The sequence below is a fragment of the Falco cherrug genome, chromosome 14 (genome assembly GCF_023634085.1).
Source record: "Falco cherrug isolate bFalChe1 chromosome 14, bFalChe1.pri, whole genome shotgun sequence".
Classification (NCBI taxonomy): domain Eukaryota; kingdom Metazoa; phylum Chordata; class Aves; order Falconiformes; family Falconidae; genus Falco; species Falco cherrug.
In genome coordinates, this window is record NC_073710.1 from 19,234,206 (window position 1) to 19,262,021 (window position 27,816).

The window sequence follows — 27,816 nt, forward strand, 5'->3', positions numbered from 1 at the left end:
TGTGGCACCTGCCGCCACAATTTTTCAGACCCGTGACAATTTTTCAGAGGGCGGAGGAAAAAAACCCCAGAGCTGCGAGACCTCAACCTGCTCTTTGGGTGCCGGGGCCACCTCGCTCCCGTAGCAGCCAGGGTGTTAAAGACAGGCAGGCTTTCCCTGGCAGGGTTTTATGGGCGAAGCACCCTGCCTGGCTGCTGGAAGGTGCGCAGCCTCCCTCCCTCCCTCCCTCCGGCACCTGCGGCCGAAGGCGTGACTTGGCAGGTGAGGCTGCCCGTCCCTGCCCTAACCACAGCCCCGTGCTCGGGGGAACCGGAGCCAGCGCCGCCGGCCGCCGGTGGCACCCAACTGGTGGCCCCCACAGCGCTTCCCACCCTGCGAAGATGGGAGAAGGAGGTTTCGCCAGACTCTTCCAGAAAAGGTCGTTTTTCCGCTTTGTGCAGAAATACCAGCCCCTTGGAAGCGGCGAGCCGGAAGAGGAGGTGAGGATTGCCTGCGCCTCTCGCCGGGACCTGCTGAAAGAGTTTGTGTAACTGGGGTTAATTTTGTCTGCTTTGTCCCACCGGTAACTTGATATTATTGCTGCCCCTGTGCTCCCCTCTCTGTGGAGTGGTTCCCTGTGCAAGAAGGGATGGGACTGGCGGTGTTTGCCAGGCAGTGGGGTGAGATGGGGGTACCTGTTTCTCTGCAATACTCCCAGGACGTATAGCTCAGGCCAGAGTCCCGGCCAGGAGCATCGCTCTCCACGCCGAGGAGCTTCAAAATTAAGGAAAGCAATTGCCGTGCTTTCCCTGGGCACCCTGCAAGGCTCTCTGGAGTGCTTGCACAAAGTCTCAGCGGAAGGGTAAATGAAGAGCGAGGCTAACCCTGTCCCCGGGGGTACACCTGCCACCTAACCCTGTCCCCAGGTCAGGGGTACACCTGCCACTGGTGCAGGTCACTGGTGGATGGGCTGTGACCCCTCGGGCTGTCCTCTGTGCTGTTGCTGCAGTCATTACTCTTATTGAATGGCTGAGAGGAACGTTAGCTCAGACCTGCAGAGTCCGCCTCAAGATAACACTTTCTTTTCTTGAAAAATGCTGGTGGGTGAACATTGATTCCCCCTCCCTGTTTTCACTACCCCTTCTCGGTGCAGATGGACCGAAGAGTGGCCAGGAGTGGTTTAGGTGACACATTTGCTGTTCTCCTTGGGTTTTCACAGCAAAACCTTCAGGTCTGGGATTATTTTATTATCACATTTGCTCAACACAGGGATTTCCATTGCTCAAGCCCCATTTTTTCCTCCCACATTGGTTGGGGTCCTCCCACGTAAACCCCATTTGTCTAATTCCTTCAGCATGCAGGGTTAGCCCTTAGTCCCATCCCAGCAAGCACCATCCACACACTTTAAGATATTAGTGTTCTTTTCCCTGTCTGTCTGACAGAGGTATTTTCTCAGATGTCATTTCAGCTAATCCTCTGCTCTCTTCTGAGTCTCGTCTTTCCAGTATGGGGGTTGGTCAGGCTACAGGGAGAAGAAAAAGAGACATTGAACTCTTCCCCTATGCACCACACAGCGCATTGTGCGATGCTGCTCTACACTACTCAAACATAGCTCAAAGTCCCAGGAAAAGAAGATACTGATGAGGTTACAGAAAGTATCTGTAATCTTGCTTTGAGGGAAGCTGAGATTTCTGATTGTACATAGGCAGGAGGACACCAACAATCGGTCTGGCTTGCTCTTTGGTGGTACCATTTCACAGAAACACGGTCATCGTTTATTTCTGTTGCACCAAAATAAATAACGATACATATTTTCTTCCAAACATAAACCCTTCTTGAATTTTAGCTCTAGTTCATGCAGGGTGTGATGCATTTATAACAGGACAGGGAAATGACCAGCATTTTGGCACAGGTGTAGGAAGTAGGCAGCAATGCAGTATGACAGTAGGAACTTGATAAATGAAGAACATCTTCGCAGGCTATGATTTAGGCTGCTAAATGACTCACATTTCCTCTAATGATGGTATTTTGCTTCTTTGCTTGAAAATAGTTGCAGAGCACTTTCCGTCTTGCAGATCTTAAGTAGTTTGGTCGAAGGGTTGTCCTGGGCCTCAAAGGTGTGAGTCCAGGTGATCTCATGGGATTCAAACCAGGATAAATGCACAAATTGTGGATTGTGAAGGAAAAGCCCCAGTGCTGGTGTCTGTGAGGTGATGGCCAGCTCGCGGGCTCTGGCGATGGTGTTATCTGGAGATGGCAGAACAGTTAACTTTCCCATCAAGGCACAATCTGGAAATGGCAGAACAGTTAACTTTCCCATCAAGGCACAATCTGGAGATGGCAGAACAGTTAACTTTCCCATCAAGGCACAATCTGGAGATGGCAGAACAGTTAACTTTCCCATCAAGGCACAAGCACAGCCTGTGTCTAGGTTCTGCGGTATGTGGTTTCAACTCCTTTTCTACAGTTCAGAACCTGCTCAGAGTCACAGGGAATTTGTGTGGTGCCGATTTAGTTTATGAGAACCATGTGTTTCCTGTAGAAATCTGAAGAACATCCAAAGATTTTCCTTCTCAGCATCCAAGCATGTGTGCACATGCACAAGCACACGTACCTGTGTGTATGTGTGTTTGAAAGTGAGAGAAAAACCTGTGCACTGCATGGGTCACATCGCCTTTTCCCTTTGATCGGGTACCAGTGTCACCCCGTAGCACCCAGGGAACCCAGTGGATACAGTCAAGGGCAGTTTTCCCGAGGGGCTGCAACCCTCTGCTCCCAAGAGTTTTTAACCTGGTGAGATGCCTGGGTTTTGCAGTCCCATCCAGGACAATCTGTCTGTCTTCACACCGTGGGGTGGCCTCCTGGTACCACTGGGAGAAGAGTTCATCATGGAGATCTACTGCAAACCCACCAGGGACCTGCTGTGGTTTAGGGGCTTTTTCTTTTTCTCTTGTTAGTTTTAGAAAGAGCTAGCGCCTAGGAACATCTGGATAGTAGATTTTATGGCATTAAGCTCTTCCTCAGAGTTTCTTTGGAGCTGCTAGGGGCTTTTCCTTTGCAATTGTTCCATTTTTCCTCACCAAACCCCTTCTGATCCTTTCCCCCACAACGCTGATCCATTTGAGATTCAGTAGCCATGAGATGGAGTGCAGATATTTCCCAGCCCTGTCCTACATTCATGGTTAAATTATTATTGCAGTTTGGGTTGAGGCTTTTTTGCCTTTTCAGGTTTCACACCAATGAACATTTATGTCCCAGAGACTTTCACAGGCTCCAAATCCTCCTGGATATGCAGAGCATCCTTACCAGAATAGGTATATTACCATGCAGATACCTTTTTTTTTTTTTTTTTTTTTTTTAATATGCCCTCAAAATCAACTAAATAGTGCAGCTTTCCTTCCAGGTGAAAAAAAGAAGACCATGGGATTGCCTCTGCACAGCAGCGATGCAGATTTCACTTAAACACACAGGTGTTTTCAGCCCCTTGGAGGTATCAAGCCCAATTTCTTGCACCTGAAAACTTTCCAACAGGCAAGGAGTTAACTGCTTCCCTCCATGCCCACAGGTGCTTGGGCTGAGGGCTGCATCCCTCCCTCCCAGGAGACCTTCTATAGGAAGTTGCCTCCAGCTCTTGGATTTTGGGGTTGGTTTTCTTGGCCTGAGTGGGGCTGGCTTGGGTGGGTGAGGAGGTTCCCCAATAGGGATCCGTGGAACTGCAGTGACTGGGTTTTCCTGCAGTGGTGGCAATGCCATCTTTTCAGCTCAAGGGGCTTTGCTGTAGATTAAAGGGAGCTGGAAGATATTTTTGTTACTATTATTTAAAGAAGACAAGGGGGGGAGCCAGGTTTGAACAGGAGCAAGAGAGTGGTGGGGGTGAGGGGAGTGGGATGTGCAGCTGGGGGTAATGAACCCAAGGTTTGGGCACTGCACATCCAGCCCAAGTCAGCCCTCCAATGCCCCTGGGGGCAATCTAAAATCCAGGGAATAGTTTTAAAGTCACTTTCCTGGAAAACCATTGGCTTTTTGAACAATTGAAGCATCTATGTTGAGACTTACGTCTGCAAGCAGGGAGACCAGAGGCTTTATTTCATTTAAAAACGCTGTATTTCTGTGATGGGTGTGCAACGGAGGGATGAGAAATGGTGCAAGAGGAGTTGAAACCATGGTGGTGGGTGGGAAGCAGCTGGGGGCTGGGATAAGGCAGCCCAACAAGGCAGCCCCCTGCTTGCAGGGCTGGGCTTTGCTCCGGGTCGGTTTCTGCGTTCTGCCGGCACCCCTGTCCTTTGCCTGCCATGCACACAAAAAAACCACAATGCAAAGGGCTTTAAAGGGAATGATTTGTTTATTTATTTATTTATTTATTTTTAGTAAGGATAAAGAATATACAAGAAAAGGATTTCTGTTTAATGTTTTCAGGGGCTTCTTTTTAGACTGAATAACTCAGCCCACTTTTGACCAGCTTCCAATACATTAGCTGGTCCAAAGTCATCTAAGATGTGGGGGGAAAAGGATATGCAAAACCTCAGTAAAGGCAGAGATGGGGGGGAAAACGCCGAGAACTGATCTTTTGGGCCGTTTGCCAGAGTATACAAAAAGGACTATGTGCTCTTCAGAAAGCCCCACGCTTCCTTCCCTCGGTCCCGCATGGGCTGCTCTGCGGACAATTGATGGATTGTTTCGGTGCCCGGGATGGTGGGATGCGGAGGCAGCGGTGCAGGTACCAGCAGCGCCGGGCATGCCCTGAGGTGGGCTGGGGCAGGGTGCTGCGTGGCTCCCAGCCACCACCAGCTGCTCTTTACAGCCTACAGCATCTCCTGATCTTGCAAAGCAATAGATGAACGAATAATTATTCTTTTTTTACTTCTTTCTGCCCTCTGTAGAGAGTTGTGAACTCTTGAGCTTGTCTAAAGGATAGAGGTTAAAAATGTAAATGGATAATGTTGACAGGCCACATCTGGTTTACCATGTAAATAGAAAAGAAAGTAATGCACAAGGAGAGGTTAGTTTATGAAGCAATTTGCTCGGGATACTGCCCAGTGCCTAACGGATGTGAGGTGGGATGTGTCTAGGGGCAAAGGGGCTCTGCACCAGCAGCACTTTGCAGGGATAGAGGGAGATGGGGCTCGCTGCTTCATTTCCAACTTGTGCATGGCTGGAGCTGTTCAGCTGGGAGGAAAAGCTCTGCCACGTTCGTCCGATCGCTTACGGGTGTAAGCTAATCAATGCAAGCTAACTCATCCCAATAAAGCTGTTCATTTCACAACAGCCGCCGGCCACGAGGAGCACGGAGCTGCCAGCATTCCTATTGATCCCCGGGCAGTGCTGGCTGTGCGCAGCTCAGGTGCATCCATACGCTTTTGTCATTCATTTCCTCCACACCTTTTTGAAGGTAAATATTGGTGATGGAGCTGGGCCCTGGCTTCCCTGCCGGCCCCGGGGGACTGTAGGCATCTTACCCTCATGCCCTGGTCTCTCCCTGCCCTCCAGCTCCTTTAATTAAAACTTAAACTCCTTTGAGGCAAGGCTGTACCTTGACAGCTGCATGTGTCACCAGCAGCACAGAGGAGTCTGTACAAACCGTATTAATCAAAGCAGCGTGGCAACGAAGGCAAGGTGTGTGTCTGTACGTGACAGCCCTGGGTTTTCTTCCCAGCAAGTCCTTCCACCTCCTTAGATCCATGGGTGGCTTTCAGTCTTGCAGCATCTGGGTGTCAACAGAGTTACAGAGAACTGATGAATTTGCACAAGTGGGACACAGAAGTAGGAGTAAATCATCGGTTTTAAACACAGAAGGATGGGTTTTGTCCCTTCTAGGGAGTGTCTGTTAAGGAAAGGTTGAAGTAAGGGTAATGTCTGGTGCTAGCATGCTTCAAAATAGTGGAGAAATGCTGTAGCTTCTTTGGGCAAAAGGTGGTCACAAGCATGAGGGAGACATGGAAGCAAGAAAATCCTTGGAAATCTTGGGCAAATTGCTGGGGCTTTGGAAAGGCAGGTTGCTGTGGGGCAAAAAGGCTTCTAAGTGAGCACTGCACAGAGCAGGGGATCGCAGCAAACTCCTGCGTTTCTGCCGGGAGCAGCTCGGTGCCAGTATCGCCTGTGTTTGCAGCTGTGCTGTGGGTCAGTGAGCAGCAGTAAAAAGGGGCTGCAACATATGGAAGTGGCAAAAGCCTTTTTAAAGAGCAGGGCTTAGAGATGCTCCTATCTCATCTGCTACGAGCTCTCCAGAAACCACAAGACAGGAACCAATTCTGTGTACCAGCAGGAGCCAACAACCAAAGAGACTTTCTGCGCTTATCTCGGCCTTTAGATTGCAAAACATGGGATGTTCCTGGAAACCTCCTGAATATTCATATAAGGGCTGATTCTCCACATACCGCTTCAGACACCTCTGAAGTCCTCCAAACCCTCGCTTGGTGCTGATGAGCCAGACCTGAATGTTTCTCCCAACAGACACCCCAGGGTGCTGGGAGCGGGTGCCCGTCCCTTCCACCCTGCCAGGCCAGAGCTGGCCGTGGGACGGAGCTGTGCCTGGGGCTGAGCATCATGCTCCCTCGGGATCCCTCTCTTAATCAACATGCACGCTTGTGCTTTATGAATGAAGGAAAATGCAAATGGATTCTTCTGTCCCTCAGTCAGGGTGAGATTTCTCCCTCGCAGTACTTACCCTGCACAGCTGCCATCAGGTGTCTGGCTGAGATTTTGGGGCATGCTGCCGCTTTGGAAAGAGGATTTTGGAAAAGGAGATGGGAATCTGAAAAGGAAGAGAGGTGGGGGTGCTGAGGCCCTGGGTGCTGGCAGCTCAGCACAGCCCTTGGGCTGCTTGGGAGGGACAGGAAGGGTTTGTCCTGCTCGGAGGTGTTTGCAGAGCTGGAGGCGGAGGGAAGCAGCCATGGAGACAGGAGAGGAGACTGTTACTTTCTCCCACTGGCTCAGAGATTTTTCTAGCTTATGGTTTCTGTTCATTTGTTATGTCTTTCACAAGGGAGAAGGGTTTTTTCTTTGCTCTGAACATGCAGTGGGCTGTGAGACACTGGCATGGAAAAATGCTCGTCTCAGGCAGGATACCTGCAAACAGCAGAGCCCGGCACGCTTTTCTGACCGTGGCAGTGGCATGTGCTTCTCTTTTTGGTAACCCAGCCCCTAATAGCCTTTCTTCCAGTATAAAAATACGCACCTGGCTTTGAGGCTGTAATAGAGATTAATTAGTGACCAGTATAAAGCACTGTGATTTAGGACGTGTTTTAGCTAACTGCAAAGTCACACAGCTGGCAAGGTGAGGGAAGGGGAGGAAGGGAAGAAGCAGAGATGCTGAAATGCCTTTATTAACTGTTCTCTCACCTAACGATCGCTTTATCTCGTTTACTCAGACCCATGCGGAGTGTGAGCTGAAAATAATTGAGCAGGAGAAGGAGGTGACAGTTCTGCCCCCAAAAGATGCGTGTAAATGCCATAAAGAAGACTTGGCAAAAGCTTTAAACGTAAGGGTTTGTACAGGTCTTTGTGAACGTAGCAACACAGTTTGTGTAATCTGATTGTGGGAAGAGGCTGAGCAGCAAAACTGGTCTCCGGTTTCACATGCAAACTCCTGGAGTGCCCAGTTCCTCTGCCTTTATGTGGGATGAATCCTCGTGCTGGCAGCGTTCAGGGCTCAGCATCGGGCATTTGTGCTCCACTTTGTCCTGGGGAAGGATTTCACTGAAGTGAGTGGCTCTGTGAGCTGCGGGTGAAAGAATCCAATTGTCCAGCCTGGAAAATGGAGTGCTCTCGGTGCTCTGCCCCGGGTGCAGGCTGCACAGCTCATCCACTTCAATTAGCAGCAGCTCCTCAGAAAATGTTGTGCAAATGCACGCAGCACTCTTCCCCTGCTTTTCCCTAGCAAATTTCTTTTCGGAGGCAAAACTCATCACATTTATTTTCCTAGATGACTTCTCAAAGACTTTCTCACAGCTGGAATTGTTAGATATAAATTCACCTCACCATCCCTACCCCCAAGCAAGCAGCGGAGCTTCTGCTGGTGCTGAGCCCCGTTTGCCCAGGCGGAGCAGGGGGAGCAGCCCTGGCCAGGGATGTTGGCTGTGGCTGCTCTGCCCTGGCCCCACTCGAGCTTCCCGGCAGCCACACATGGATGTAGCCAGAGGGATGGAGGGACACTGGGGCTTGGGAAGGAACCGCCAGTTACTTGGTCTGCACTGGAGTTTGCCCTTGGGAAAAGAAACAATCTGGTGTTATAACTCACACTGAACCCCATGTATGAAAAATAGCTGGAAATTCAGAAAGGCTGAGTCCCCGTGACCAGGGAAAGCTATAGTGCTTAGCAATATGTTGATGTATGACCTTGCTATTTTTTAAAATCTGGGCAAAATAGATCTTATTCTTTCTTTATTTGTTCCCTTTGAATTTTTTCAGCTTTTTTTAATATTTTCTTTAAATGTCCAGTGAAACCACAAACCAGTTCTCTCCTTTACTGTTTTAAATTCCTGATTTGTGATCTGTTATATAGTTTCTCACTTGTGGCATTATGATATTTTTTTCATTAACTTGTGCTTACTTTACAGGTTTCTGTGATTGTTGATGGTAAAGATTTATAGTTTAACAAAAATAAACACCTAAACAGAAAAAAAGTGGATAGATTTATTTTATGTGGTGGACTGAACCATGAACATCTTGTCCAGTCCACTTACAGGTTTTTAACATAACTTTGCCTTAAGAAGTTTTCTGTAATTATTCTTCAATATGTAATGTTTGATTTGTTTGTTTTAAAATTCCACCTAGGTTGAATTACAAACTGGACTCTCTGAGTTTTCCGTGCTGCAGCGCAGGTTAAAACATGGCTGGAATGAATTTTCAGTAGAGAATACAGAGCCGATATGGAAGAAATATCTAGACCAGGTAAGGATTTTCTGCACAAATTCTCATTTTCTTGTGAAAATCCCTAGCTGGGTTGGCCTGAGTGTGTGTCTACGTTGGAATAGTCAGGGTTTCTACTGCAGATTCAGCCTTGGAATAGGCTGTGCTCCAGATATAGAAACTGTCTGTTCCCCTGGGAAAGCCGCTGTGAGGTTCAGATGCGGGGTCATTCAGCATGGAGATAACATCTTAAAATAAAAATAACCCTTTTTATCTCCATGCAGCCCACAAATCATAAGCTTTAGATCAGTGGCCTGATTTCTGGAGCATATTTATTCCTTTTAAGGCAAGCGGCAAAATTATGAAAAGTTTGAGGAATACCAGTAGTAGCTGAAAGCCACTCTGATTCCAGTTACCCCAGGGAAGGAAAACCCTAAACCTCCAGCCAAAGCAGGGGCAGCTGTAGGGCTCAGGTGAGTGTCAGTGTCTCTGGTAGCAGTGTCAGTAACTCCCACATTCATACATGCTGCTATACCCTGTGAACATCCATGATTTCAAACCAGCTGCCCCAAAAAGCTAGGCAGAAGGTGGGATTTGCTATCTTGGTTTTCCCCCAGCTGAGTTTACCTTCAGCTTTGCTTTAATTAACTGTTCATCATCAGTATTTAATGCATCTTTCACCTCCCTTTTAGGCTTTTAGCCAAACCAGAAGGGTCTGTCTTTATTTATCTATTTATTTTTAACCAGCAATTTGACTGATTTTTCTTCTTGCTTACCTGGATCATGAAGATTTTAGTTGCTATGAAAGACTATCTTTATTTCATGGATTATCCCTTTTTTCCTATGTGATCAATGTCATTTAAGCACTTTGTAATCATTACTATATCTCTTCATTCTTTTATTCTTGATATCAAGTGAGGTGGTGCCTTTTTCTGCTCATCCTTAACAAGCTGTTTCTCCTCTGGGGACACCAAGCAAATTCCTTAGTGCATCTCTCATCCTTCTGCAGGCAGCTGGTCTCTGGAAGAGCTGCTTGCAGTCCCCACACCATTCACACCTCTGCACTTGAGCATCACCCCTCAGCAGACACTTGATGTGGCTTCTTCCAGCTGCGATTTTTGTAAAACAACCCTTCAGCTCAGTCTTTCTAAAGAGAAATGAAGGGACTTTCACCTTTGGCTTCAGCAAGGAATACACTTGAACCTTGGTTTTCCTACTGTGCATTGCCACACATCTCTTACCCAAAGCAGGCAGTCTTATCTCTGCCTGACTTAATTCCCTTACAGCAATTCCCATGTTAGCTAAACGGCACTGTAACATTCTCAGGTAGAAGAAAGTTCTTTACAATCTGTGTTTGAAAGTGAAAAAAGTGAGGATCTGACTCCCACAGCCCTGGGTCCAGTGCAGAGTTTAGCGGATTAATTAAAAGAAAAAAAGAAAGTGAAAAAAGTGAGGATCTGACTCCCACAGCCCTGGGTCCAGTGCAGAGTTTAGCGGATTAATTAAAGAAAAGAAAAAAAGAGGATTTCTGGTTTCAAATTCTAAAAAGACAATACAGGTTTTGTTTGTACCTATTGTGCCTCCAAGGAGCTTTTCGAGTCAGCCATGCACTGTGTGTCTGCAAGGGTGAGCCTTGCCTGTGCAAGCAGAGGAAAAGAGAAGAAAATTGCGTCTTTTGGTGTGAGCCTTATCCTGCTGGTCCCTGGTGCTGTCCATCTCCTCTGCCGGGGGCAGGATCCAGCACCAGCCCAGCTGCAGGTGCTGTACCATCTCTGTCCGGGCAGAGTGATGCTGCTGTCACGAGCAAGGAGGGTCCCTGCAGCAAAACCACGTCTCATCCTTTCCAATGAGATCTGAGGCCAGCTCAGCTTCAGCCACTCCACGTTTAATTTTACATTGTGGTCTGTTTTGATTTTTCAGTTTAAAAATCCCCTCATTCTCTTGTTGCTGGCTTCTGCTCTGGTAAGCGTCATCACAAAAGAATACGAGGACGCCGCAAGCATCACCGTGGTAGGTGGTACCTCTCCCTCAGCCCGACCCTTGGCTCCCTGGAGCTGGTGTGCCCACCCAGCAATGCCTCTTTGTTCGCAGGCGGTGCTCATCGTGGTCACCGTGGCCTTCATCCAGGTACGTTAGGCAGAGCTCGGCTCCGCAGCCAGGGCTGTCGTGAGCAAGCCCTCTCGTGTAACTTGGCTTTCTTCTCCTTTCTCATTTAAAAGGAATATCGCTCGGAAAAATCTCTGGAAGAACTTAACAAGCTGGTGCCTCCCGAGTGCAACTGGTGAGGCATGCCTGCTTTGGGGGGGTCTAGCAGGGCTTGGGTTATGAGGGCAGAACAGACCGGTGGAGAAAATTACTTCAGGCTGTGGTGCACGTAATGAGAACCTGATGTCTGGAGGGGTGGCATCACATGTGGATGCAGCTGTAAGTCATAGTGAAAGGGGATGAAGTAACTGATTTTTAAAGTAGGCACCTAGTGGAACTGGGTAAATGCTGAGAGGCAGGAGGGTCCCAGAAATGTCCTGCTCCACACCCTGCAGAGGATCCCTGCAGCCTCTGGCATGTTGCTGACTCCCCCTTGCAGGAAAAACCTCACCTGTGTCTTTTTTTTTGGCTTTCGGGTTAGTTTTGTCCCCACGAGATTGGCACAAAACTGCTTATGAGCGGCGGTGCAGGGGGGCTGGGTCCCTCGTCCATGCCTGCCCATTGACGTACGTACGTGGCAGGCACGGGCGCAGCAGGCGATCCGGTGCACGGTGATGCCATTGCCTGCGGAGCAGCCGGAGGCCGTCTCGGATCCCGCTTCCCCGACTGCTTTGGTCTGTGGTAGCAGTGCTTTAGGTGACAGGAAACACGTTTCCTATTTATGTTTTTGCAAATCAGTTTTGTCACGGCCGACACAAACAAGCCGCGAGGCTCAGAGAAACCTTGCGCCACAGAAGCGTGGGCTTCTCTCCTGGTCCAAAGTTCACCCGGGCTCAGATCTTACAAATGCCGCTGTTCTTTATTTATTTATCATATGCACCATAAGCATCTAACCATCTGAAAGGCTGAAAGGCTGTACTTTTAATACAATAGCAATATGCCAGTGGTAATTCTAGCTTTAAAAAGCTTCTTTTCAGGTTAAAGAATCTGCATGTCATTATTTACAGCGTGAGCCACGGGATAGCGTACCTTCTTGTCACTCTTATCTACTAAGTCGCTTATTGCTAAAATATTAAGTCTTCCATAACCTGCCCATCTGTTTAGAAATTAGAACTGAGCCAAAATGAACATATTCATCTCTCATCGTTATTAAGATTTTATATTCTTATTTACATTGGAAGCCTTTTGGGGTAAGGCTTTTGCTTTCTCGCCAGTCACATTCCCAAGCCTGCAGGAGGAATAAAACCCTCACGGCCTGGTTTCCTTTCTTCTTTTCCATTTGTCTCCTGTAGCCTAAGGGAAGGAAAACTGCAGCATCTTCTAGCACGAGAGCTTGTGCCTGGAGATATCATATACCTGTCTGTTGGTGACAGGGTTCCTGCAGACCTCAGGCTGATAGAGGTAAATACCACTATATGTACAAGAGCCTGTTTTGGAAATTTCTTGCCTTAGCAGTGCCAGAAATGTGTCTTTTTAATTAGGTTACAGACCTGCTGGTGGATGAATCCAGTTTTACTGGAGAAGCTGAGCCTTGCAATAAGACTGACAGCGTATTACTGGAAGCTGGAGACATAACTACTCTGAGCAATGTTGTTTTCATGGGGACCCTGGTGCGGTACGGGAAGGGAAAAGTGAGTCCTGTCATCTTTGATCTTTTCCTTGACATTAGTTACAGAATCTCTAGATTTCTTCATCTCCATCTCTTTCCCTTTTTTTCAGGGTGTAGTTATTGGGACTGGTGAAAATTCACAGTTTGGAGAGGTGTTCAAAATGATGCAAGCTGAAGAGGTAAAGAGCTGTATGTCTGTGGAAATTATGGATCTCCTGGAGGAAAGTTTGTGAGCAGAAGCAGTCCCAGGAGTTAATGCATTGGGTTCATTTCTGTTTCTGCTGCAAAATGCCTGTGTGACTGAAGGCCACCAAAGGGCTGTATCCAAAAAAGAAGCTTATAAGCAAGATTTAGGCTTCTAACTCCAGACTTGTGATATTTAACTTGTATCTAACCTTGTAGTCACGTAAACCTCATGGTTTCTTTTTTTTACTTCATACATGCTCACACTTTCCACTAGTATATAACTTTTTTACTTCTACATGTGCCAAAATCTCATGGGTCAGATCTCTGATCTGACACAGATGAGGGTCTTGAAGCTAGTTAACCCTTGATCTATTAACACAAGAAATCACAGGAAAGCAGAAGCCACCATGCAAGATGCTGTGATGCACCTGCAGTGCTGGTGCAGGTCTGTGATGCTCTGCAGTGCCTGAACGTGCTGCTGCAGAACAGGGGCTGGGGGCTGGTACCCTCCTTGGCCTGAAACTCAGACCTCCCAAACCCTGCACCTCCCAGGGTCCATCCTACGTGTCATCTTGGGGTTGCCCTGAGCTGGCTCAGTGGAGGAGAAGGGGCTGCTCAGGCCTGCCCGGTCACGGTCAGACTGTGGCCCTGGCCTGGAGAGCGGGACACAGGTCACGGGGATGGAGAGCCAGACCTTTTATCCCTGTCCCACAGGCTTTGCACACATATTATCCCCTTCTGGACTCCATCACTAAGGTCCTTTCCAAATTTAGCCCTTAGTCTGTCTCTGTCTTGGCTCCCTAGCTGTAAACAAACATAATTTGTCTCTTTTCCCACTTTTTTGCCTGTCTGGAGTGCATTGGGGCAAAGACTCCCTGCGGGACAGCCCCTGCCCAGCAGGCCCTGTTGGGGAGGGAGGGGGATGGGCAGGCACCAGGGTGCATCAGGCAGCTGCAGGAACCACGGTAACGATAACCAGGACTGTGTGGGTCCGTTGCTCTAGGCTGACCATCATCTTCTCATCTCATGTAACATGCAAAGAAACCCAGGTATTCTTTAACATTTCCAGACTCCCAAAACACCTCTCCAGAAAAGCATGGACAGACTGGGGAAGCAACTCACTCTCTTCTCCTTTGGCATAATCGGTGAGTCGGACGCAATGCTCGTACTTGCATGCTCAGCTGCGATCAGTGCTCCAGGGCCACCTTCTCCAAAAGTACTTGTTGATGTGGGTTACCCGGACTTTGGGCGTTCAAGCAGAGACACCTCTGAAGGAGAGATCTGGGGGCCTCATTTCATGCTCAGTTCTCCAAAAACAGCTAAAGCAGGTTAGAGATTTATTAATTTCCTGAAGTTTTTAATCAGATGGTTTTCTCCCACCAGGTTTAATAATGTTCATTGGCTGGTTACAAGGGAAGCACCTCCTCAGCATGTTCACAATTGGAGTTAGGTGAGGACTGGAGAGCACCTTTCTCTTTGATTTCTAACGAAATGCATCCCAGGGAATTCCCTGTTCAAAACAATGGGCATTTCACAAAAGAGAACTTGAGTAAGACCCTCCATAAATACATCTTGATCTTGCACTGGTGAAATTCTGAGCTTTACAACAGAGTTTAGGAGAAAAAAAACAACCAAGTTTTGAGGGTTTATTTAATTTTGGAAATCAGTATTTTGAAAATCTTCACTGGCATTTCCACCTCATCCTGCTGTGAGTGTCCTTTCCTACCTGTACTATGAATTTACTGGGAGCGTAGCAATGGCAAATACTACTCTTTGCTGTTCTTTCTGGATTTATGTCTAAAGACAGGAATGCATAACGCGGCATAAAAAGCGTGCACAAGCTCTTGATCAAACATCATAAACCATGTGTTTTAGTAGAACCCATAAACCCCCTTGTTTGGTGTTGTCATGGCTTTAAAAGCAAGCCTTTGAAAAAAAAAAAATATGGAAATAAAAACAAGATCCCAGATGAGGAGACAACAGAGAAGCCACAGTGGCTCGCTGCCCACCCTGCTGTCTCCTGGGGGGATGTGGGGGCAGAGAAGAGTGGTTAAGCCTGAGTTTTGGAGAGCAGCGTATGGTTTCATAAGTCTTCCTTGATTACTTTTTGCACATACTTGGAAGTGTTCAGAGTTACCCAAGGAATAACTAAGGGACAGATAGAGACTGTATCTGGATGTTTCTAGCATGTCAGGTGTTACAAGTTTTGCTGTTGCCCCAGTTCAGTGTGTGCAGCATGGGGACGTCTGGGGAGCTGGTTCTGTCCCACCATAGCTTGTACCCACGTGTGAGAGAGGAGATGAGGGGCTGCGTGTGGCCAGGAGCCAGTAGCTAACGTGTCGGTCATGATGCCAAGGAATATTCAACTTCCATCCTCAGAAAGTTAAATAAACGAAATTAAATCCAACCCCTAAATCCCTACTTCACCAGAAATTAATGCTCTTTGGCAACGTAAAGAAGGAAAGTAATTGCTCTGTCAAAATCATCCAGCAGAAGGATGAAGGGTTGGATGAATATCCTGCTTTTGTATTTACAGTGCGCCAGCAGTCCCAGTGGTTAGCACTGCGCGCTTCTATTCAGACATACACATATAAGCAAGAAAACTCACCCCAGGGAAATGTCCCTGTGGCACGTTATGGTTGGTACTTGTAGTTTGACCTCTGTGTTGAAGCTGTTGTGTCTCTGCTGTCCCCAGCCTGGCAGTGGCCGCCATCCCAGAGGGCCTTCCCATCGTGGTCACCGTTACGCTGGTGCTGGGTGTTCTCCGGATGGCCAAGAAAAGGGTGATTGTGAAGAAGCTGCCCATAGTAGAAACCTTAGGTAAGGCTGCCGAGGGGCCACACAGCTTGGTCATTTGCCAGGCTTCAAAATCTGAACGGAATAGCGACGGGCTGGCCAAGGGAGCCCTGGTCTGATGATATTTTTTTTTTTAATAATATTGAATATGTTTATTTGGCCAGAGCAAGATGATCTTTCGACCTTTCGACCCCAACCATTCTATGATTCCACCCTGTGCTTCTCATCCTTATCCCTTCTTTTAGCAATCGTAGCACAGGCAGGTGCCAGGAATGGTGCAACCCCAGCCCTGGCACCGGCCCACGGGGAGCAGAGCCCCCCCGCAGACATGCATGCCTTGCCTGGGCTGAGAGGCTTTGTTTCTCCGCATCATCCTGCAGGTCCATCTTGTCCACTTCTTCAGTGCCTGGCTAAAAAACCTTGCAGCCCCTTATGTCGAGCCTGGTGACATAAAAAAACCTCATTTATCCTTCTGCAGCCTGTGTGGCCATCTGCCTGATATCCAAAGGGTCACAGAAAACAGGGACGGAGAAGACCCTGAGAAGGCGTCCAGCCCATCCTGACAACTGCAGGCAGAAAGAACTGTAATGAAGTTATTCCTTCACCTCCCTTTATCTTCAAACTGGCCCTTATTCCCAAGTCACTGAATTCCAGGCTTTGCTGCTCCGACCTTGGTCAGTATGGCAGTTATATGAAGGAGAAGACGTGTTGTGTATTTAGTGCCACTCATTTAAAAGCACACTCAGTGCCAAGCCTGGCCCATGCAGTCCCAGATATCTGCTGCACAGCCTGATCCTTCAGCTAAAATCTTTTTTCATTGGAAATGCTGCTATTGTTTGAACTGCCCTTGTTTGTTCTGCAGCTAAGGAATCTTATCACCCTCATTTTATTGTATTTGCCCTGACCCAGGACATCTGAAACAGTCTTATCTCAGGAAGAATTTTGTTCTGGTAGGGCTGTGCCTAAATAGGCATAACTGCCAGGTGCCCAGGTACCCTGCAGGACAGCCCCAGCAGGGCAGAACCTGTGCTCTCCCACACATCAGTTGTGCCACGTCTGTGCAACTGCTGGAAGGGAAAAAAATAGTCCTCCTTCTTTATCTGATTCTTTGTCAAAAAAAAAAAAAAAATTGAAGATGATAGCTTTGCTCTGTGCTAATCCTTAACTTAATTATTTTTTTTTAATTACCTTAAAATGCAATTAACTTAACTGCATTCCAATCTGCTTTATTCTCTGCAGGCTTTTACCTGGTGGTCACCATGCTCATGGGGTCTGTGCCTAAGCACTGTGGTCATCTCCACAGCCAGGGAAGACATTCAGGCTTAGAAGGGAGCTGGAGTCTGATTGTTTTTTGCATTACAGTCATTTTTTCCCCTTCTTGGGAGTGGAAAGTAGCCCGAACGTAGTGACTCTGCTCATTCACTCTGCTGTATTGTGGTGTAAACGGGCCCTGGAAGGAATGTGCTTTAGTGAAGCAGGATTTCAACATAGCAAAGCATGACTGGGGCAGCTTCTGCTCTTAGCTGGGGATTTTGAAGGGTTGTTTTTTGTTTTGGGTTTTTTTTTTTGTAACAGGCTTTAACACATCTATTCTTGCAGGCACTTGGTGCGGCAGGGAAGGGCTGTTATCCCCGATCTAGAGAAGCACGGGTTAAATGGCCCATCTGAGGAAGCATGTGCCAGAGTGGGAATTTGATATGCCTTTTCAGAATGTAACAGCTGTTCTGTTGTGTGATATTGCAGCTCGGAAACATTGATCAACTCCCTGGAGAGCCGTGCGTTCTCTGATTGCCCACCACATAATGCTCCATACATTGTGGTCCTCATCAGATGTCTCCTACCACATCTCACTCACAAATTATGTGCACGATACCCTGGCACACACTCAGATCCTTTCCTTACAAGATCCTGTTAGGGAAACTCATCCATTTCTTGGTATTTTCTCCCTTTTCCTCACCGGTGCAGTTTAAGTAACCTTAGGGAAACTTGTTCTCCTTCCTCTGAATCTCCCGTTTGGTTGCATTATTTATTAGTTCTGATTGAAAACTTTCTTGCATCAGGTTGCTGCAATGTCATCTGCTCAGATAAGACAGGCACTCTGACAGCCAACGAGATGACGGTGACTCGGCTGGTGACCTCGGATGGCTTCCAGGCAGAGGTATGGATGAGGCGGCAACACGGACTCTCCTGCTTGAGTTCAACGGGGCTCATTTGCTTTTGCTTCAATTAGTCCCCAATGAGGGAGGCTGATCAGTCCCCAGACAAGCCATTTCTTGCATATCGCAGGTTCCATGAAAGCAAAGGGACTTTTGCAGTGCTGGAGGCAGGCAGAGGTGGGGCTGTGTACAAAAGCTGCTCAGATACCATAAACAGGCATTTATTGACATCATCTGCCGTTCTCTGTAATTATTGTAAATATTGAAACCTGCCATTGACCCTTGTGGATCCACCTTCTGTAGGAATATTTATTATATGGCTGACCAGATCCTTCTGCTTGGTTCATTTACCTGTGGGCAAAGTGGGTGAAAAATGCAGGCACGGCAAACGTGCGGCAGGCCAGCCATCGGCAGGGAAGGACTTGACCAAAACCAGTGAGCCCACTGCTGCCAAAGGGCCAGGTCTCTCGACTGAGCCTCAAGAGACTTCGGAAATCATGGCGAACAAGCTCTGTACAAGACCAGCTGATTCTTTTTGTTCCTATACAGTTATCATAACATACTTCCACTACCTGCAGCCTTTCGTATCAGCACTGCTTTGAGCTAGAAAGAAAAATCCCAGCGCACCTCCCAAATCAGCAGCTTGCTGGAGTGCTCCCCGCGGCGTGCAGCTGCAGCCCAGTCCCGCCTGGCACTGGGAAGTTTGCTCTGTCTGTGTCTCCCTTCCTCAGGTCAGCGGGGTGGGCTACAATGGAGATGGAAACATTTATCTTCTGCCGTCAAAGGAGATTCTTAAAGAATTTTCCAACATCTCAGTTGGGAAACTGGTGGAGGTAAGTATAAATTAGGAACCGGCTTGTCCTATTTACATCGGGTTTATTTGCACAGATCACTCCGGGTAATGACTGTGGAAAAAAGCCACTTTTGTAACTCCAAAATGAACTGTCTTGCTAGAGCCTTCTTATGGGCAGGCTCTGAGTAACTGGGATATAATACCTGAAGCTTACGGGTGAAAGGCAGTACTCATAAGACATGGAGGGAGAGACCAGAGTCATCACCTTGAAGTGTCAAGGACATTTTAGATAAAAATACAGTTCTAGCAGACAAGAGATTGGTTAATTTTACCATGTTCAGCTTTTTAATGTGGACAGATTCTAGACTTCTGCTAGCTACATAGTCAATTTACGAATGTACTGTGATGGTCTCTGAGTTTTATGTTTGTGTTAAATAAAATCTTGAACATTCAACTGTAGGCAGAAGTGGAGCATTTGGGTAGTGAAATGATCTGAGCTGGAATCTCAGATGGAGATTAGGTCTTATTTTATTCATGCTGTACATCTAATGTATTAGTGGGAGAGGCTGTTTTCATTTGCATGATTTGTCAAGTTCGTTAGATGTATATCATGTTTTGTTTTATGTTAATTTATCCAAATTTATCCAAAACGTAACATTTTACCAAAATACTGCTGTATCCTATGGATTAAGCAGGTTTAGAAATCTCAAGATTGTTCTCAAGAATCTCAGGATCCTGAGATCTCAAGAAATGCTGCTATGGGGACTACCACATCTTTGGGGATGTGGCTGTTTTCATTCTCCCATCTTTCATTATTTCATTTAAAGAGATGAGGAAGCTATGAATTTAGTTATGAAACACCCCCCCCCCATGTAAATATGTCACTTTCTTTAGGCTGGCTGTGTAGCCAATAATGCTGTTATCAGGAACAACAGCGTGATGGGACAGCCCACAGAAGGAGCCCTCATTGCCCTTGCAATGAAGGTAAGGTTGTTAAGATTTAAAATTTTCCAGAAATTTAAAAAAAGAAAAGAAAAAAAAAGCTGGAATTGTTATGTCTGATAGCAGTGATCAGACTTCTTTAAAGTCCCCAGACTGACTTTAGTCTTTCCTTGTCTCTTCTCCCCAAGGTCACAGACGTACACGTCTCCCATGTAAACCTCTTGTCACAGACAAACACCTTCCCTGAGCTTCTGTGCTAGCAGCAATAATTATTGTCCTTGGTTAATCTCTGCAATTACACTGCGTAATGGATTTCTTTCAGGCTCAGACTGGACTGCCTTTTTTATTTTTTCTGCACATGCCGGTTAAGAGTTCAGGAGGAGGACAAGAGAGTGAAAAATGAGCAAGAACAGGCCATAGCAGAAAGCATGGCAGAGGGTCATACTCACTCTGGGTCATCTGCTAGGTTTTACTTTTTTCTAGTCATGAATATGTAAAACAGGAGTTTTCATGCAGATTGCATCCATGCTGATAGGCAGAGGCTGTGAAATGCCACCAGGTATCATCTCATCGGTGTTCCTCAGCCTGTGGACCGCAAACCTCACGTGGGCTGTAAAGACCAGAAGGTGCCTGATGAAATGATGCACCTGCAAACATCTGTTCTTACCTCCTATTTTTAAAGCTTGTAACTTTAACAGTGAAAATATGTTTGTTTGTTTGTTAGTTTTTGTAAAACAATGACATTGTATTTCCCTAAATGCTAAATTGAAATCTTCCTTCGGCTTCACCATTCCGTAGCCAAACAATAGCAAGATACAAAGGAAGCTGTCAATTCTTTTTTTCTTTTTTTTTTTTTTTAGTTTGGTGGGAGCAGGGGGAGAGAGACTGGAAGCTACTTCTGATCCCTACTTCCCCTAGAGCAGCCACGCATGCTGCCAAAGCAGGCGTGGATTGATTTCGACTGTCGTGCTTCATAGCTAAAGGGTCGTCTTGTGGTGAATTGCTTTTTGAGTTTAATTCATCAGGAAATAATTTGAAACTACATCCACGACTGATCATTCAGTTATTTGCAATTTTCCTTTTTCTTCCAAGTAGGGTGGCTGGGAAATAACTGAAGCGAGGGAGGCTGAGCTTGGGCTGGAAGAAATCTGCTCTGCCCATCACTTTGCTGTAGGTTTAGGGAAAAGACTTGAGCCTCCTTTGACCCGAAGCCCCACCAAGGCAGCAGTGCAGCTCTCCAGTTCTTGCAAAAGTCAACAGGAATCAAGCTTCAAATTCCAGTTTAATTTATCTCACATCCAGCACCAAAAGGCAAAGATGGGTTTCACTCTCCCCATGCTTTCTCTTGAGCTCTGTGCTATATGACTGCCTGGAAGTACATGGTCAACACTCAGTGTTGTAATATGGAAAATATTATACAAGTTTGGCATTGTCCAGCATTACAGTGCTCTTTTTGTTTTGCTTTACTTTAGATGGACTTAGCTGACATAAAAGATATTTATGTAAGAAAGAAGGAAATTCCGTTTAGCTCAGAACAGAAGTGGATGGCTGTGAAATGCACACTGAGAAATCAGGTAAAGCAAACAGTGGCGTTGGCTGGTTTTGTGTTTCTGATTGTGCACCTCAACAATGGGCATGAAATGGTATCTCTTCCGCAAATAGCGGGTTTAGAAGTTAACTATGTCGGGAGAAAACCGAACAAACCTCAACATTCCCAGCTTGGGTGTAAGTTCAGCTTGTACAGCAGTGTTTGAATGGGAGAAGATAATACTTTTCATATTGTGTTTGGAGTAGGAAAACAAAAGTTTTCAGAAATAACTGACAGGGGAAGAAAGGTACAATGTTTGGAAGAAAATGTTGCCCATTTTTCCCTTAAGGAGCTCGTTTTGGCTGACATTGTACTCTGGTTTAAAACTTCGCTAACCTTCTCATTGCCGTTCTCTCTGTGATGGCTGAACATGAAAAACGGCTAGAGCAAAATTATCACATCCTATAAATAATACATGCACCTGGGCATTTTACAAAATGGTGAAAGAGAAAACAAAGGATCTTTTTTACCTGGGATGTAAAGCCTTATGCATTATCAGTACTTTTAAAACATGGCGCATGTGTTTGGTTTTTTTTATATATATATATATACATATATATATAAAGTATATTATCTTTTTACTTTAAAGGATCAGGAAGATATTTACTTTATGAAAGGAGCATTTGAAGAAGTTCTGCAGTATTGCACTCTGTATAACAGCAGTGGCATCTCCTTATCACTTACACCCCAGCAGAAAGCCTTCTACCAGCAGGAAGAAAAACGAATGGGCTCCTCAGGTCTACGGGGTCAGTCATGACTCTCTATGTCCCTTAAGCTTACAGGTTATCACGCCCTAATACTTTCCTGCTCTGTTTCAGTTGGGATGGAGGGAGGCTCTGTCCCCAGCATCACTCGCCTGATCTCTTCATAACACTCATCAGAATTTGCCAAGGGCCATGTCTTAGGTCTGCTGGCTGCTTGCTTTCCATCAGTCCTTTTTTTGCTGGGTTTAATTTAGTGAGATTGAAGAGAGCTGAAAATAAGCACTGGAAATGGTGAATGTTTTTCTTCCACGGAGCGTTGCGATTGCCTGGGATACGGTCTGAATGTTGGATTTAAAAGCTTTGTGCTGAACCTGATCTAAGCGCTGCTCTGCCAAGTTTTGCTTTTGGAGAAGCTGTTTCAAGAGCAACAAAAAGCAACTTTGAAAGAGGTTCAAAACATGGATTTGGGCACCAAGATTTTTATTTGAAGTTTGGTTCAATTTTTTATTAGTACCAAATCTAACGGTCTCCTTTTGATCCCGACTCCATGTCAGCACACAGACCACAGAAGTTTTTGTGTGCGTGCCATTCCCTTCATCACTAGAAACATCCTTTCAGAAATGTCTTGGACTTTCACACAGTAACAAAGACACCATCACCTGTGCACGCTCCTGGGTTGTAAGTAGATGAGCACAAGTCTTGACAGCCAGGTCTGGAAGGTGGTATAGTTAATGTATGTATTCTCCAGCCCTGTGTCTTGTGGTTAGCAACTCATGTACAGAGCTTGCTTTACAATATCTGAATCATCTGCTGTTGTGAATGGCAAATTACTGCTCTGAAGAAAAGTGATTAGCTCAGGCAGCTGCTGCGAGCTTATGATTCAATCATCAAAGCAACACTGACATGAACCCCTGGCACATCCTCGAGTGATTTAAGAATGATTGAATGATATGGTTAGGCACCAAGAACAGAAACAAAATGTTCAGAGCCTTGATGTTTACACAATGGAAGTTTCACTCGTTTAACTGAATTCACATTTCACATTTTTAGATTAAAAATAGAAGTTTAAGTTTTTACAGGAGCGCTGTTATCTAACATGGTAGTTGAACTGTATCTGGTCTAACATTACATTGTCCCAATTTAATCCACCTGCATTCAGGGAAGACTTGGTAGACAGCTTTAAATTGGAAAGAAATAAATCCGAAGCAAAACCTGTGAAACAGAAGTGTTCTGATTCAGATAAACTGCCATTATTTGAGTGGACCAATTTTTTCCATCCATCCATAGATCTGGTTTTAATTACTTTTTTATGCTGGAAAACTGGCAATTTAACATCTCCTCTAAATGCTTGTTTTAATGTGTGGAACCACATTATTAATAATTCTGTTTTGTCTTCCTTTCTCTCCCTCTGTTTCTAGTACTTGCTTTGGCTTCAGGTCCAGAACTTGGCAACCTAACATTTTTAGGTCTGGTTGGAATAATTGATCCTCCAAGGGCTGGAGTGAGAGAAGCTGTTCAGGTCCTCCTTGAGTCCGGTGTATCGGTAAAGATGATAACTGGAGATGCCCTGGAAACTGCTGCGGCTATAGGTAGCAAACTTCAGCTTCTTTCCTGTGGGCCTCTATTATGTCTGTCAGATCAGTCTAATATTCTGTCACATAACAATTCACTTTTTCATTCTTTCTGTGTCTGCAATAGAGGTTTTAAATGCCACTGAGTTTTTGCTTTTCCATTCAAACAAATAATATTAAATGCAGTAGTGAGCAGCTCACTCAAAGGCAAAATTCCAGTGACTTAATTCCACTCTTTTAGTGCCAGAAATGGCAAAATCTCAGTGTCGGGCCCTTCAGTGAGACAGATGGCATTGCTGGGATTATAGACTCCACTGATGTTCAGTGTGGGTATCTCTGCATTTCCCATTTTTGCATTTTGCCATTACAAATATGCAGAGCAAGCAGCAGAGAAGGGAGTGACAGATTTAGTATCAGCTCCAGTTCTGGGTATCGTGTGGCTCCCAGGACTCCAGCTGAGCAAGGACAGGGTGACTGGCCCAGCTGAGAGCCAGAGAGCTGTGTGCCCTGTCAGATGCCCCAGGTTCAGATGTGTTTCCCAGTAAGTTCTTTAATTGCTGCCTCTATTATTTGAGTCAGGAAATAGTTGGCTTTTTCCAGAGGTGATGGGCAGGCCTCATTTTGGGCTTTTCTTTGCAGGACAGAATATTGGTCTCTGCAATGGGAAGCTGAAAGCCATGTCTGGGGAAGAGCTGGACCAATTGGCAGAGGCAGAGCTGTCATCCACTGTCAAAAATGTAATGGTTTTGATCACAAAAATAAGGCCTATTTCCAATAGCATCCATCTAACACAAGATTGTATTTTTTGTTTTTCAGGTTTCCGTTTTCTTCAGAACAAGTCCAAAGCACAAAGTAAAAATAATAAAGGTACTAAGAGCCACTCAGACCCATTGTATGCCTCACAAAAACAAGATATAAGCTGGGAGGGGAGAGCAGTTCTCTAGACCATCTGGTGTTCCAAGGCAGGATCAGCTCAAACTAAAGGACTGTAAGACCCAAGCTGGAGCTTTGGCGGTATTTACACTGGAAGTATTGGCATTTCTCTTGCAGATCTGGCCTGGGTTATTTGAAAGGCACTAGGGAGTTATTAGCAAGCATAGTATCAGGAGACTAATTTCTGAGGACTTTACTTTCCTCTTCTAACTCCTGCTGGAGTTGTTAAGACTCTCTGCTCTCCTGAAAATCCACTCTCTTAATGCTCAGTCTGAGCTTTGTCCTCAGTGGGCTGCCGAGTCTGCTTTATCCTGTGTCACACAGCACTTCGGCTCTTTCGATGCTACGTGCAAATCCTGGGACTGCCAACAGGACTTACTTGCCTTCTCCTGCTTCAGAGCCTCTCCTCTCTCCACTCTCACAGGCTCTGCAGAGGGCTGGTGCTGTTGTGTCAATGACAGGAGATGGGGTTAACGACGCCGTGGCCCTTAAGTCTGCTGATATCGGGATTGCGATGGGACAAGCCGGTACAGACGTCAGCAAAGAGGCTGCCAACATGATTCTCGTGGACGACGACTTCTCAACAGTCATGTAGGTTTAGCAACTTTCTTACTATCAGACACTTTCTCGCTTCAGACACTTTCTGGCTCTCCATTGCAACAAGTCTGTTGCGTGACTAGCCCTGGAAATAATGCAAGACGCAGGACATGTAAGTCCACGAGTGGAGATACCTAGTGTGGGTATGGCTCATTTTCAGCTGCGTACATGGCAATGACAATGGTTTCAGTCACATACACGTCAATGATTCCAGCAGTGGTGACAAAGCTACCTTTCATCTGAAAGCCCTGGTTTCTCATTGCTGTAGCTAACCGGGGATTTGAAAGCACCTAAAAGTCTGGGTAGGTCAGAACTTGTGCTCCCTGCCTCATCCAGGAAGCTCAGGGGGAAGACATGATTTGCAATGCTCTGTTGGTTCAGAACAAGAGTCGGCAGAGTAGAGTGAGGCTATAAATAGGTCACAGCCCCGCTTTATGAACTGCAGACCTGACCACATGAACCAGGTTTTCAGATCTACTAGTTCTGATAAAGTAATTTTAATTTTAACTGAGAAGCTGCACTGACATCCTCCTCCTGAGCCGGGGTCTGAATTTCAACTGAAATACGTGCTAGAGAAGACAACTTGTATTTTGAGTGTCACAGGGAGCTCAGTGTAAAATAGTGTGATCCCTAGTTATTTAATAAACTCTCTCCCTTCCAGGAATGCAATAGAAGAGGGAAAGGGAATATTTTACAACATAAAAAATTTTGTCCGGTTCCAGTTGAGCACGTAAGTTTCTGTTTCCTTCAGTTCTAGTGAAAGCACCTTTGGGGTGAAGCCATGCAGAATAATGATGTTCTGTGCTTTGCAGGAGTATTTCAGCTTTAAGCCTAATTACTCTGTCAACAGTGCTCAACCTACCAAATCCACTCAATGCTATGCAGATCTTATGGATCAACATCATCATGGATGGACCACCCGCCCAGAGGTATGGAAGAGTCAAGATATCATTTGATATTTTATCAAAATATTCTTGGGTTTAATATGTCTGAATGTGGCTTAGGAACACAAGCTGTTATGATTTCTTATCAATGCACTAATCATTTGGCAGTTAGATAAGACAAGTTGTACTTTTGTTCCCTCCTGGTCTCTCCAAAAGCATTTACTTCACATTTACTTGAGGTTTTACACATTCCCATTTTGTGGTGGAACCCCTTAACTATTCCAGTTTTTGACTAGGCACAGTCTGTTATCCTGAGTGCATCGCCTGCTGATAGCTCTGCAGGTCTGACTGCCAAGGGAATACCGGGTATGTGCGGGTGCATATGCCCCAAAATCCCAAGACTTGGGAACCTCAGCCAACAGCTAATTACAACTACTGCTAATGACAGTTGCTATTTTGACATGGAAGAGATGTTGGCCACTGTCTCACTGCTGTCTGCGATGGGATACTGATACGATGCACTGCCTTGGCCTGATATGTCACTTTAACTCCTCAATATGCAAAAAAGACCTTTGGTGTAGGTGCTGCAGACAAATCTGGGGCCTCACGTAACCCTGCCAGAATAGTCACTCTGCATTTCAAAGAACTGCACCTTCCAGATCCATCCTGTTTTATCAGCAGTACTGTTTCAGGACAATCTGCACTAACTAAACACGCCCCTCTGCTTCTCTTTGAGGCAGCTTGGGAGTTGAGCCTGTTGATAGGGATACCATCAAACAGCCACCCCGATGTATCACGGACACGATACTCAGCAAATCATTGATCCTGAAAATCTTCATGTCAGCTATAATTATCATCAGTGGAACCCTCTTTGTCTTCTGGAAGGAGGTGAGGAAATTCTGCAATTATATCTTGTTTCCATGAGGGTGGAGAGCAAAGTGAAGGGCAGTTTCTGAAGTACATGCGAAGGATCTTCTGAAAGACAGCCCATGGGGAAGGGACAGTATGGGCAGAGGGTTAGGAAACCAGGTCTCCCAGCCCTGCTTCTGCCTTCCCATGTTGCCTCCAATTTGGAGCTTCCTATCTAGAATGAGAAAATTATGACAACATGATATCAATCTTTTAAGGTACTTCTCACCTCTAGTTTTCCATGGAAGTAGAAAATGCCAGGTACATAAGTACTACGGATTGCTGTTAGTAAATGGTGTCTGTTACTGTAACAATTTAAGTCATTTCATTTAGAACATTCTTTACTCAAATTCCACATCGGTTTAAGAATTGGTTAAGAAACATGGTTGATAAGATCATAAAGTCAACAATTAGCAGGGAGCAATTAATGCTGCCTAAATAGCCAGCACTAGATTTATTCTTTTGGTTTACTACCCCTTGATTTGACTGGGATCAATAAAGGGAGTATTTAATTCATCTATTAAATTTACATATTTTTGTAGGGCTTAACTAACCCCTGAATTTTTACATGTGCTTTCAGAATCCAAAAAGTGGCATAACTCCTCGAACCACAACAATGACTTTCACCTGTTTTGTTTTTTTTGACCTCTTCAATGCCCTGACATGCCGCTCTCAGGTGAGATCGCTTTATCAGCAATAATTCCTTGTCTCAAAACACTAACATAAATACTAGGATACTAGTATTTTGCATAGGAAGGGGTTTTAAAGTAATTTAAAGCAGTATGATTTTTATCATCTTTAAAGTTATCCATCATAGCTCAACTACAACTATGCTTTCAAGTACGTAGCTCTGCCAAAGTCAGTGTCTATGTAACTTCAAAAAGTAATGGAGTTTACACGCAAAGAAACAGTGTGACGTTCACGTACCAACAGGAGACTGGGAAATGTTATATATCCTTTTTTTTTTTCTTTTTTTTTTTTTTTTTTTTTTTTTTCTCCTAGACGAAGCTGATATATGAAATAGGCTTTTTTCGAAACCGCATGTTCTTATATTCTGTGCTTGGGTCATTTTTGGGACAGTTGGCTGTTATATACATCCCTCCACTACAAAAGATCTTCCAGACAGAAATTTTAGGAGCATTAGGTAAGTTGCAAAATAAATAATGTATTTTTTTCA

General features: G+C 45.6%; 1 protein-coding gene across 2 annotated transcripts in view; it reads left to right on the forward strand.

Annotated features, from left to right (window-relative positions):
* The first annotated feature begins 283 nt into the window (after positions 1 to 283).
* Positions 284 to 27,816, forward strand: part of ATP2C2 (ATPase secretory pathway Ca2+ transporting 2) — a 30,267-nt gene continuing 2,734 nt past the window's right edge. Inside the window, exons 1-26 of one of the 2 annotated variants that reach the window (XM_005432364.3) lie at positions 284 to 479; positions 7,347 to 7,457; positions 8,752 to 8,868; positions 10,747 to 10,836; positions 10,918 to 10,953; positions 11,046 to 11,107; positions 12,264 to 12,372; positions 12,453 to 12,602; positions 12,691 to 12,759; positions 13,836 to 13,911; positions 14,150 to 14,216; positions 15,462 to 15,586; positions 17,623 to 17,720; positions 18,450 to 18,551; positions 19,406 to 19,495; positions 20,926 to 21,027; positions 21,631 to 21,787; positions 23,164 to 23,334; positions 23,956 to 24,053; positions 24,133 to 24,183; positions 24,674 to 24,840; positions 25,508 to 25,576; positions 25,659 to 25,775; positions 26,471 to 26,618; positions 27,220 to 27,315; positions 27,642 to 27,783. In XM_005432364.3, the coding sequence (XP_005432421.2) occupies positions 381 to 479; positions 7,347 to 7,457; positions 8,752 to 8,868; positions 10,747 to 10,836; positions 10,918 to 10,953; positions 11,046 to 11,107; positions 12,264 to 12,372; positions 12,453 to 12,602; positions 12,691 to 12,759; positions 13,836 to 13,911; positions 14,150 to 14,216; positions 15,462 to 15,586; positions 17,623 to 17,720; positions 18,450 to 18,551; positions 19,406 to 19,495; positions 20,926 to 21,027; positions 21,631 to 21,787; positions 23,164 to 23,334; positions 23,956 to 24,053; positions 24,133 to 24,183; positions 24,674 to 24,840; positions 25,508 to 25,576; positions 25,659 to 25,775; positions 26,471 to 26,618; positions 27,220 to 27,315; positions 27,642 to 27,783 (2,719 nt within the window). In that variant the 5' untranslated portion in view covers positions 284 to 380. Of the gene's footprint in view, positions 480 to 7,346; positions 7,458 to 8,751; positions 8,869 to 10,746; positions 10,837 to 10,917; positions 10,954 to 11,045; positions 11,108 to 12,263; positions 12,373 to 12,452; positions 12,603 to 12,690; positions 12,760 to 13,835; positions 13,912 to 14,149; positions 14,217 to 15,461; positions 15,587 to 17,622; positions 17,721 to 18,449; positions 18,552 to 19,405; positions 19,496 to 20,925; positions 21,028 to 21,630; positions 21,788 to 23,163; positions 23,335 to 23,955; positions 24,054 to 24,132; positions 24,184 to 24,673; positions 24,841 to 25,507; positions 25,577 to 25,658; positions 25,776 to 26,470; positions 26,619 to 27,219; positions 27,316 to 27,641; positions 27,788 to 27,816 lie in introns of both variants that reach the window. The other variant, XM_055726775.1, reaches the window with a different exon arrangement.